The 12,915-nt window shown below is 35.9% G+C and overlaps 1 protein-coding gene across 1 annotated transcript; it reads right to left on the bottom strand.

The window, feature by feature from the left end:
- Window positions 1-10,819: 10,819 nt before the first annotated feature.
- On the bottom strand, window positions 10,820-11,765 carry LOC116175420. Its single transcript, XM_031493530.1, has 2 exons — window positions 11,599-11,765; window positions 10,820-11,552 (listed from the first exon to the last, which is right to left on the bottom strand). The coding sequence occupies exons 1-2, from the start codon at window positions 11,763-11,765 to the stop codon at window positions 10,820-10,822; spliced, it is 900 nt and encodes a 299-aa protein (XP_031349390.1).
- Between the last annotated feature and the right edge of the window lie 1,150 nt (window positions 11,766-12,915).

Here is a 12,915-nt window from a genome sequence, read left to right as displayed (position 1 = left end):
ACTTTAAATCTCTTTGCCTATGGTGCGGTCAACCTGGGACACACAGTATGTTATCGGCAATCTATATAATTCAGTTATTCTATACAATTCTTAGGAAATGTGTTTAATTGAGGGCAGATAAAAATAAGATTTTTATTATACTTCATTGAAATCAGCTTATTTACACCTGTATTAGAAATAATGGTATCTGGCCTTTTCCAGGCCTTTGGATTTTTAAATTTTTAAAAATCTTTTATTCGTCTTTTTGACCCAATGTTGAATTTTTTTGGAATTTTGTTAGTGTTGTAGTTTTAAAAACATAATTAAGTATATTATCTTAATAGAACAAAATATACAAAGTGTTCCATTAAAAAAAGGGTACGTCCGATAACTTTTTTACGTTTAATTATGAAAACAGCAAATTATTCAGCAATCATTACAAAGAAAGTTTTGTAACAAACATTTTTCTGTATCTCTTAACTATTAAAATGTAGGGTCATTCAAATTGACAGTTTTTTGTTCCATTTGCTTCGGCCGTTTAGTCGGAAATGAGAGTACAGACGGACGGACAGGCTGACCAATCGATATCATTGGAATTTTGTTTGATTAGGATTCCTGGTACTTGAAAACGTGTATTTCCGTAAAAAAAATAGGGGGTCGTAATTTACCCCAATGCAATACCTCCCTTACTAACGTGTGGGTGATAAAAACACTACTTTTGAAAGTGTTTAAGAATTTGTTCTGGCTTAACCGCAATGGCGGTAGGTTTAATCAACCAGATGTATCGGTTGTTATAGACACCGGTAGATTTCTGTTGTGATTTTTGTGACCACTCGACCAATTTTGGAAAAACTTACTTTAAATTGATTTTTCCGCTCACAATTTTCTTGGGGTAGTCCGAACCTGACGATTTCATGTATTTGGGAAAAATCTATTAGTATTTTCCCTCCCGATCTATGTAAACGTTCTCTTCGTACCACTTTAGAAACGAGACCTTTGCCTTTATTTAAATCGGATTTTGGTCTGAACTTTGTAGCGGCCGTCTCTTGTCTTGTCGGTTTCTATTTTTCTTTATTTCAAAGCTATTTACTAAAAACTTTGAAGAAAACGCAAACTAAAGCTAAAAATAAGAATTCTATCTTTTAAATGTTCCCAGAAAAATTGCGTGATAATCCTTTTGGGAATATTTTTTGAAATCCTAGAAAATGAAAATCATTTCCTGTCTGGGAAATTAATAAGATTTAATAGAATTTTCCTGCGAGTTCCTAAAAAAATTTCAGAATCAACTCCTGTTAGGAACATTGCTGGGCTCTCAGAAACCGTACAAAGTTTCTTTAGAAACCTTTCTGAAAATATGCACAAGCAACGTTTTCTTCTTGAAACACCTTTAGGGATCAGTGAAATCATTTTAAGAATTTTCGTAAACTTCTTCAGAAAATTTTGCCAATTAAATATTTTTCCTGGGAAACACTTTTGCGAATGTTTTTCAATTAAAATGAAAATTTGAAAATACCATCTTAAAGGTTTTTGAACCTCTCTCAGAGGTACCTAATCTAGTTAAAGGTGTTGGAAGAAATCTTCTCAACAGATTTTTTGAAATATAGTTTTGAGGGGAAGGGGGGAATATTATTAGATAAAATTGTATGTAGGATTCAGAATTGTTGAAATTCTACTTAGAAAGCTTTTTTAAACGCAATTTTCAAATGTATCCTTTGTTCCAGGAGACAGATGAACGCCAGCTTTCGGTAAGTGCTTTTCTTATTACCTGGCATGTGTGATTTACTAACATGTAAGTGAATAGTGATCAGTGCAGCAAGATCAACAGCGAAGACTTTTTGGTATAGGTATTATACTGTTAGATGGGATAATTGTGAGCTACCAGATCAATCAGCTTGAAAAATCACTTTACCAGTGTGGGTGTAGCTATGAATTCATATTTACGCCTAACTACTAAGTAATCTGATTTGTTTGTGTAATCCCTACACTAACCTGACTGATTTGGGCAGTTCACAATAATTTCTCATATAGCAAGTATCAAAAAGGTAAGTGAGCTATTTAATAAATTAGTGATGCTATCAAGCAAGAAAAGGGTTATAATTAGTTCATGGTATGAGGGGCCCTCTATTTTTTAAAATGGTTCAAGGCGGAGGGAACTTTTTCTTATCCATCTCACTAACGTAGTTTTATTTTAAAATATTAGGAGCGTTACGGTCGACGTCAAAGTTTGTACTTATTATCAAAAAACCTCCTTAACGTTCCTACCGTTTTTGTTCGATCAGATGATTTTAGGAAAGCATGGTTACATGGGGGCATGCATTTAGCTTTACTATTTAAGTTTGTAGTAATCATAGTCATGGTGGCTGTGGTACGGAAAATATGTATAAAGGGCTGATCGGACAAAAACTGCTTTGTAACTAAATACTTAATCCGATGCCAAATAGTCAAATGTGGCCCAATGGACAAATCTTTCGAAGGTCTCTTGTGGTATTATTTTGACATTTATTCAAATTGTTTGAGGTGTTCGGAAGATTTTGCGTGCAGGCGTAAGCGTCAATAATTAGTTTAATAATTGAGTTTATTTAAGTACGTTTTATGATCAGTGTTTACTACCACCATGGTGATTAAATTGTGCACATATTAGGCGGGGAGTAAAGTATCAACATCTCAAGATAGAGGACAAATGTGGTATATTAAAATTTGTTACACAATTTGCTCTACAAGACGAAAATATCCGTAGGTTTCATTTCAGATGAGGTAGGTTCGTTCTGGTTACAGCAGGTTAGGTTACTGAACGAAAGTTAGGGTTTTGCAATAGTTTTATGCTGATAATAGCGGAGATAAATGTTATCAAAGCGCTAAATATTGAAGAATCGTAGGGTTGAAAAGAAATAACTAATGTTTTTGTGAAGGTACCCAAAACGGGAATCTCTCTAATTTTAATAATGTATAGTTAATAACGCTATTTAGACCGTTAGTATAATTAGTTGAAAAGGTTTAACCCTCTCTAAGGATAATAATCTACTGTTATCTTTCTTTTCTTTCTTTTTTAGGAAAGCAAAGTACTTTTCTTTGGCTCATTCCTGATGAGTAAGTATTTTGTGTGTCGGTGTATTCAGTTCACGAATGCCACACTCAAATTTCGGGTACAAAGTTTCCACTTTCATTTACAGAAGTGTATGCAAAATCATCCATAAAGACCGATTCCTTATTTAACCTTTCCTGCTCTTTGATTTTTCTCATTTCACTCACTCATTCTAGCCCAGCGGCAACCATTTTTACTACACGTTTGAGGTAAAACACATAATAATGTCTATTTGAGTTAGGTACTATTGAAAACCATCTTGGTTCTTATACGGAAAGGTTTCTGCACAATTACGCTATAAATACACTGTAATTCTACTGAAGTATCTTTCGAACAATGGGAACGTATAAAGCACTATTAAGCATAATTAAAATAAGCAAGAGTAGGTATCTAGGTATCTAGGACACGCCGCTGCAAGAAAGGAGACGATATGGGAAAAAGACAAGGTACTATAAGAAGTTCTACTGAAGCACACAATTAAGCACTTTTAACTGGCTATGACTATTAATGAAATTATCTACTTAACTGAAACACTTTCTATCATCTATTCTCTAATATTCTTGAAACTTTGTGACAGATATTCTAAAAATTACTTAACTGAAACAACTCTCTATTCTCTATATTTTTTATGCTCTGAAAGATATTCTAGAAATTACATAAACAATATTTTACAATGTTCTATACTTGGGTAATGACTTGAAATATACTACTCTCTTTCTCTCTCTTAAAAAATTTACTTATACTTATGCATAAACTCTATACTCAAAAGTCGAAACTATTGCTACAATTTATATTTTTCTCTGAGCTGAGCTTCTTCTGTTTCAATTGGACCACTAGGAGCCTTTTCACGAAGAAGTCTAAAGAAAACGATGTAAGTGTTTACTTATCTTTGTGATGTTGAACCTTCATTTTGCGCAACAGATTTAGTTTTCGATGTCTTGCAAAAGATTTTCACTTTTGATGATCGGCTGATGCGTAAACTTAGGTTCGATATCCCAAACCTTTAATTTGAGCACAACTCCTACGTAATGTTCAAAACTCTTCAACACTGATTTTTTGGCAATAAGACTCTATAGACTAAATTTAAATCCTTTCGTTGGAGAGGAAACCCATGCTCTTACAGGTTGGGAGGACGGGCGGGCATGGCGTGGGGCTCGACTTGCAACCACCTCCTCGTGGTGAGCCCTGGGTAGTTCTAGTCACAGTTGTGGCGTGAACTAGCCGAGAGTTGCATGATGAAAGCATTAGGGGTTGTGCTCAGACTAACGGTATTTTGCTACGACAGCCTAGGTTTAATTCAAAGCATTAATGTGATTTAATCGCAGGTATCTTGAAAGCTTACAACGTCTGGAAACTATTTCTCTGATCAGTTGGCGTACCGTTCTAGGCAAGATTTAACCCCTGGGACTGTGAGTAAGTGAAGTTTTATTAGCTCTTAGCGTTACGGATAATATGATTCTTTTTTTATTTTGAACACATTTTATATGACATAATTGTTATATCTTTCTGGATAGTTACCACCGCCATCCAATTCTGGAAGCACTACCCTCCACAGTATAACCGAATATTCCAATGTGTTTAATTAGCACAGAAGGTCTTCTATGGAAGCACCACCGTCTTCATCACAGTTAACCAGAACCGGTAAGTGCTTTTATTGGTATGGCGTTTGAAGCTGTCTGCTGGGGATGCACAAATGGCATGAGTTTAGCTTTAAAATAGGTAAGAGGATATTTGTAACCCCCACTTTATGATCCTCCGTGTGCTTTTGTACCATTGTGGAAATAACTATTACATGTCGTTCATTAATTTCTAGTCTGTTGGGCACCACACCGTACTTCGCTTGGAATTTGGTTCTTCACTGAAACCGTCTCGAGGATGTCGTTTAGTGGAATTTTCAAAGTAAGTCTTTATTTTTAATCTAAGCTACACAAAATTGCAAAATCAACCTAATAGTTTTAGTCTGAGAGAACAGAAATAAAATTCGCCCTTTTGAGTAAAGTTATGACAATTGACACATGGGCTCTTCGCGCCCTTTTTTTTAAGTTCCGATTGGCGCCACGCGCATTTGCCCTTAGAACTCAGGGGTATGATCTGAGCCCTTTCAGTCCGGGTTGCCTAGTTCTTCGGGTGTTGCTAAGCAGCCACGTCATTTACTGGATTATCTAGTCTCGCGCCATTCGCAAAACTGAAAAATTATGGTTAACTGCTAATTAGGGTTAAATGGGGGGATTGACCCTAGACTCTTGTAACCCTTTTTGTTTATTGCACAAGGTGTGCACTGTGAGATAAGAAATTGATGGTTACCTGCACCGGCAGCTCTAGCGGATATCCTCAGCGGCTTTTTGGTTCTTGAACGTAATTGGCACTTTTGGGCGCCACTCAACCTGAATGCTTTTAAATGAACTACGGGGTTGAGACCGTACAAAAAGTTATTGAAGAACATGTTAACAATTTATTTGAACAGATAACTGATAACAGTAAGTGATAGGGTTTAACGTTAAAGGTTAGAAGGGTTAGTAGTTTGAATTTATAAATTTAAATAAGTTTGAGGAACGAAATTTAGTTGGTTGGAGATAACCTGCGTCCTCTTCGGCGATTGGTGTGCCAAGCGCTTAATGAGATTGATGGACCGATACGTGATAAAAAATTGGATTACAGTACAGGTGTAACTTGCAGATTTTCCAGTTGGTGGTGTAGATTTAAATGCGTTTCGCAAATGAAATGCCCAATTAAAAAAAAACCCTGAAAGATGTAATTTCCAGACCAGTAGGTATCTAACGTTTTTTATAACTCGCCTCAATGAGGGTTTTTTCGATCACAAAAAAATGTAATACTTTAACTATATTCAATACATAATCGACTTAAATCATTCCCTGAAGTAATGATTTCAATTAGAATAGGATTTATTAGGTTTGAACTCACCTCAATGAGGGTTTTTTTTTGGTCCCACTGATATAATGTAACTGCTTTATAATATTCAAAGTTGACGGTAAGTGTAATTACAAATCGGCTCAGATCTATGGGCGACAATTCGATAATATTAATACCTATCTCTCATTCAGTTTTGATGCCCCAAAAAATCAAACGTTTCCGGCCAACGCACAAACCGCAATCCTCTCCTTTTTAACGATACCAAATTATCAGCGCCCAACAGGCAAACACTCATGCGCTTCGATAGAACTTTGCATATTGCATTCCCAAACGTTATGCAACCAAAATGACATGGAGCATGAAGAAATAAATGCTACACTCTAACTAATTACCTGATAACCAGTTAGGTTTTGTTGTGTGAACACACAACACAATCTAACTAATTACCTGATCCTCCCCCGCCCCAAAAAAAAGTAATTAGATCCATGCAGGGGGCAATTTGTGCGTCCACCTTTCATTTGGAGTCTGTCGTGTCCAACCCCACTCGGCTGGATCGAGAACTACTTGCTGAGCATGTAAATCAAAACAGATATAATGTCGAAATTTTCACGTAAATTCAGTATGACAATTCCTTTGTTTCCTGGAATAAACTTTTAAGGTATTTGTTATTTACAGATCTGGGATTTTGAACACATAATAGCCTGAAGGGAGATAGGTACCCCAGATATAACCGTACGGGTAGGCAGCAACACTTTATCACTACGTCGTCGGGACACTGGTTCTAAGTTGCAAATGCAGTTTTGTTCCCAAGACTCGCAAACCGGAGAGGGTGCCAGAGCCAGTCATCGCGTGAAACACTGGATGGACTGCGGTACTTGATGGACAGTGAGGACAGGTAGATAGTAGTATAATATGTATACGTAAGTTCCGATATAAAGCACAACATCAAAACCTTCTCCTTTAACACTTATCGCGAGAGTGCGAAATAGAGTGCACAGAGGTATATTGTTTGTTACTGCCTGAACCTAAGTGCTACCAAAGTTCTTGCAAGGTAGAAATGGCGTATGTATCAGATATTGAATCCATATCTGCTACTATTTTCAGTAGCACCTTTGTGTGGCCTTAAGGAACTGCGTTGCTGTTCTTCGCGGTTACATGGGCAGAAGAAGGCCACTTTTTTAAGTAGCGTCGTTTCAACGGAAACTGTTATATTAACTGTCCTCGTTTATCGCGAGTGTGGTTCTTCAAACTACTAGGAAGATACCTATCTCAGCGATATCAGTACTCTATACTTATCCTTACAAATAAACGGGCCCAACAGGCGCTCTTCATAGTCTTTAAAAGTTATTACGTTAGCACTAGATACAAGAAAATTGATCACAGTTTTATACTTCGTTAAATTTGAGAACAATTCCTAATCTCCCCCGCAAATGATATAAAATGAGTTGCGCACGTAGCATCAGATCAACGACTAAGAGGTCGGCAACAAGACAAAAACTGGATTAATACATAAAAATGTACATAAAAATGTACGAAATAAATTGGTCAATCTCCCTAGGGATAGAAATGATGGTTACAAAGATTTTCCATTTTAACTAACACCAAAGTATCATGGAAACATCGGTAATGTTATTTAAAATATTCATATAATTTTGATTAAAACAGTATTTGCTAATTATAACATGAATATTGTATCTATTGTAAACCGCAACTCTATATTTTTAGAGAACAATAGAATAATTTTTTCAGTTTGATAAAGCGCAACTTTTAATAAAAATGTAATCACGATCACGACGGTTTAGTGGTTAGAAATACAGCAAAATGGAACAGGACATAGTGAGGTAGTCGCTCATATGTTTGCAAGGTCTATGAAATGAACTGTGACATTAGAGAGGTGCTGATTATTTTGTAATCCTAATAGACAATCTGATTGTGGGTTATACTGGTATAATTGCAAGATATTGAATGTGAAAAAACTAATTTATTTATTTATTTATTTATTTATTTAACCAGAAACCATACAGAATAAAAATTCCAATTACATGGCACTGGGGCTCTGAACAAATATTAGGACTAGGATCTAATTTTATTTATTATTGAATTTAGGGGATCGTGAAAAAAGTCGATATCATTAACTGAGGATAACTTATTTAAAGCGATCAAGATCTTAATAAGTGGGGAAGTTGTGTTGTTAACTACAAAAATAGTATTATTTTGCCTTAGCTTAATTTCTTGAAGTAATTCGGAAGAGTATAACAAGTTGTGTAAAATTTTGAAGACAAAAATTGTGGAGGCAATGTACCGTCGGGTTTCTAACCTCGTTATATCTAAGCCGAAAGTACTATTTAAGTAATTAAGCTGGGTATCGTAAGAGATCAAATGTGGATAATTTTGGGTTGACCTAAAAAACATTACTCGGATGAACTTTTTCTGCACTTTTTCGATCATGTCTGAGTATTTGAGAGTTTGAGGAGACCAGATACATGCAGCATACTCCAGCTTGGATCTAATAAACGCATTATATAAGGTTAGCATTGTCTGTATATTCATGAAATTGAGTGTATGCCTGATAACGAAACCAAGAAGTTTGTAACACTCATTTGTTAGGTATTCAATGTGTAAGTTAAAGTTAAGGTTGGTATTGAAAAACACGCCCAGGTCCTTAACGGAGGTGACTCGTAGTAACACCTTTCCATTCATCTTATAGTCAAAAAGTAAGGGATTTTTCGATCTAGTAAAAGTAAGGACTTTACACTTATTGATATTTAGTTTTAGTTTATTTTTGATACACCACTTAATTACTGAGTTAATGTCCTCTTGAATATTTAAACAGTCACTTGGGGATTGGACTTTATTAAAAAGTTTTAGGTCGTCCGCAAATAGTAGTGCTTTCGAGTTTTTTTATCACTCGCGGTAAATCATTTATGTATAAGAGAAACAGAAAAGGACCAAGAAGTGTTCCCTGGGGAACGCCTGATGAGGGATAAAATTCGGCTGAATTCACACCATTGAATTTCACTCTTGTTTTACGGAAAGATAAATATGATTTTAAGAATTTGACGGTCGGATTACTTACGCAATTTAAAACAAGTTTACGGAGCAAGACTTCATGGGATACTGTATCAAATGCCTTCGCAAAATCTGTATAAACACAGTCCACCTGGGCTCTCTCATCCAAGGCTCCTGCTGAGAAATGCGTAAACTGCATTAAATTGGTAATCGTTGATTTGTTCCGCGTGAAACCGTGCTGTTGATCTGCAATTATACTGCTGAGATGGGAATAAAGTTTAGTATAGATCACTCTTTCGAAAATTTTCGCTATTGCTGGTATAATTGCAATTGGGCGATAATTCTCAACTAATTTTCGGCTTCCACTTTTGTGAATTGGTGTTATTCTGGTGCATTTCCAAGCTTCAGGGAATGTACATGTTTGCAAAGCTAAATTAAATAGATGTTGTAAGGGGGTTACCAATAAAGATGCCCATCCTTTCACGATGTAGGGTGGGATTCCATCTTCGCCTATAGCCGACCTCGGTTTCAATTTTTTAATTGCTTCCAGTATCTCGGATTCATGTAACTGAGTCAAGTGCAATTTGGATAGCAGCAGGTCCGATTCCACGTCATCTTCCGGGTCATCGTTCCTCTCCATAGTGTAGACTGACTCGAAGAAGGATGCAAAGGCGTCCGCAATGCTTCTGGCGTCCGTTAACGAGGTGTCTTTGTACTCAAAAACTCCAGGTAGTTGACTATTCTTCCTCAACGACTTGATGTAGTTCCAGAATTTATTGGAATTCTTCCGCAGATCCATTTCAATTTGATTAATGTACCTCTTATGAGCAATGTGGATCATTCTTTTGAGTTCTTTTCTGGCTTCAATGAAGTCTTCCGATGGGCCCTGTAACCGAAACTTATTTTTCTGTTTGATTTTCTTAATAATGTCTATATTAAACCAGCTAGGATACTTATTGGCACTCCTAATTGTAACTTTGGGGACACATTCATCGAAAATGTTCATTACCGTTTGATTAAAGCTAGTTACTGCATCATCTACCGATTTGAAATTCTTCAGGATAAGAGACTCCTTCCAATTGATATCGCGAAAAAGGACGTACATTTTAACAAAATCTGCTTTTTTGAAATTGAAGTTGGTTAATTTGGTAATTCGCTTAGCTGGTCTATGGACTTTGTAGACTATTTCTAGTGCAGGATGAAGTGGATTAATTTTATCCAGTGAGTCGACAGCAGATTTAATTTCCGCGTTTAAGTTAGTTAAAATTAGGTCAAGGGTTCTATTATTGCAGTTTTTAAGTTTAACCGTATTAATGAGTTTTAAGTTGTACATCGAAGCTATATTTTTAATTACTTTGCATTTAGCACTCGCGTTTTCGAAATTATACGTGGCGTCAACAATTTGTGGTAGGTTAAAATCGCCTGCTATTAACACTTCCGATGAATGCAACATGTTTTCAATTGTTTCTAAACTTTTGGTAAAACTCACGTACTTATCAATACCAGATTTCGGTTGAAAGTAGACAACACCAATAATGTATGAAGTATTATTAATTTTAAGTTTGACCCATATTTCATTTAGATCACTTTGAAATTCCAATTTTTCAGCATTCAAATCGGTCTTGACTGCGATTAAAACTCCGCCTCCCATGGTGCACTTCATTTCTTCGTAATTACGGTCATTGCGAAAGACCGCATATTGATTGTTTAAATACTCAGCGTCATGAAAATTTTCCGTTAACCAGGTCTCAGTCAGTAGAATAATGTCGTAATTTGTAATTGCCAATTTATTTTTGAAAGATTGCGCTTTCGTTCGCATTCCACTTACGTTCTGATAATAGATTGAGAGCGTTGATCCGTACCTATTTCCTTGCTTGATTAGTGTTGGGGATGGCCTAAAAAATCAATTCTGCTTCTTTCTTGATCGAGTCGTTTTTTGTAGACTGGGCAATCAACACTCCAGGCCGGGTGCTGTACATCCAGTTTCATTTTTAGTTTCTCAACGGCGTTGGCACAGTTACTGCATTTGATTTCCGCGTCCGAAGCTTTACAGCTCGCTAGGTCATGGTCTCCCGCACATTTGGGGCAGGTAGTAGTTTTGCTACAGTCAGTTGCCTTATGTCCGAACCCATTGCATTTGTAGCATCTTCTAGTTGTCACAGCATCATAAATTCTGCAACGGTCCCATCCTATGTTAAGCTTTTGTTCACTTAGAATTTTCCGGTAACTATTACCGTCAACCTCAGCGTAAGCCAAATACCTGTTAGGATTTCTTTTATCTTCCGTTATGTGTACGACGTTTATGTACGCGGCTTCGTCGAGGAATTGATTCTGCGCGAGAATCATTTCCTTCATTTGGGTACTCCCGATCTTGTCATTGAGGCCTACGATTTTAATCTTCGGCATCTTCTGTTTTGGTAAGGAAAGAATGTAGTCGGATCCCAGTTTCGTTTCGGCTTCCTCCTTAAGTTTGGCTGCAGCTTCTTTATTTTTACATTCAACAACAATGGTTCCTCTACGTAGAGTTTTCATTCCGGTAACTTCTCGGGTAATTGGATCCGATATTTTCTTTGAGGGTGGTGAAGGTTTGCTTGGAGGGTTGGTTCGCGTCCTTGGGCTTAACAATGATAACTGGGTCATAGGTTTTCTGTTTCAACTTGTCCGCATAAGTAAGCTTCACTTCAGATTGAGTTTGGAGAACTTGCGCTAGATCCTTGCTGATGCTGACATTTTGGGTATTTACCTGGTCTAAAGTATCCTTTAATAGCTTCTCGTGGTTCATCAGTTTCTCGTGCTGACTTTCCATAACTCTATCCCAGTTCATCGTCACTTTGTTGATGTTAGTCAAGATATTCCTGAGGCTGTGTGATTCGTGGATAGCGCAGGGGTCACAGAACCAATTAAAGTTCTTTTTTGAGTTAATAAATTTAACTTCATCGTCACTGACTTTAACGCACTTCGTGTGAAAGTAAGTTTGGCACCAACTAGCACAAAGAATAACTTTATCTGTACGATTAAGATCCACCCGACAAACACCACAGATTGCAGTTGGCATTGCGGCGGCAAGTATGGGTGGTACTCACCCTCACGATTTGGTTTATATTAACAAATTAGTTCTATTCTTAATTGACACTTATAATCGCGATCGACCACTCGTTACGACGGCGCGCACTCACTGGTTTAAATTCTTTGAAAGAAATTTCGATTCACTTACGCAAATTATAAAAACCCAATTCCCAAATTAAAAAAGAATGAAAAGTTAAGGAGGTGAATAAATATTGGTATACGACGGAGCAACAGGAATGGTTTTTGACAAAACGAAGTGGGGATTTAGAAAAAAAACCAATGCAAAAATTATGAACTTATAGCGAGGGAGTTCAAAGTGTAAATAAATTCATAATTTATTTATTTTTATTATATTATATCCAGAGTGTGCGTGAATCCTTGAGAAAATTAAAAGTAAGTCTTGTGTCTCCGACACGATCGGGAAACGCGATAGTTTTAACAAAAGAACCTTCAAACACAGCTTATAGTAAGTAAGCTGTGCTTCAAGTTTTTATATGCGGGTTTAACTAAGTGGATAAATTAATATTTGTAAGTGAGTTACTTGGAGGCAGCAATCTGCGATATAAACAACAAATTATTGTGTAATAAAACTGACTTAGTATAGACCAAGGATGTGGTGCCAGTGAAAGACACCGAGATATGTTTCCGGTATCGCGAAAAAATACATAAAACTTTCGTATTTAGTTACTGCACAGCGAGTGAATTTTATTTTATTTTATTTTATTTTATTTTATTTTATTTTATTTTATTTTATTTTATTTTATTTTATTTTATTTTATTTTATTTTATTTTATTTTATTTTTTTTATTTATTTTATTTTATTTTATTTTATTTTATTTTATTTTATTTTATTTTATTTTATTTTTATTTATTTATTTTATTTTATTTTATTTTATTTTATTTTATTT

Source organism: Photinus pyralis, unplaced genomic scaffold, assembly GCF_008802855.1.
Source record: "Photinus pyralis isolate 1611_PpyrPB1 unplaced genomic scaffold, Ppyr1.3 Ppyr1.4_LG7, whole genome shotgun sequence".
NCBI classification, from domain to species: Eukaryota; Metazoa; Arthropoda; class Insecta; order Coleoptera; family Lampyridae; genus Photinus; species Photinus pyralis.
This window is presented reverse-complemented; position numbering and strand designations above follow the sequence as displayed.

What these genes read in the sequence shown, in the direction of transcription:
- LOC116175420 (XM_031493530.1), bottom strand. Translation starts at nt 11,765, where the DNA reads ATGAACTGGGATAGAGTTATGGAAAGTCAGCACGAGAAACTGATGAAC. An exon ending in AAGCTTACTTATGCGGACAA is followed by an intron (nt 11,553 to 11,598) that starts GTTGAAACAGAA and finishes GTTAAGCCCAAG; the next exon opens with GACGCGAACCAACCCTCCAA.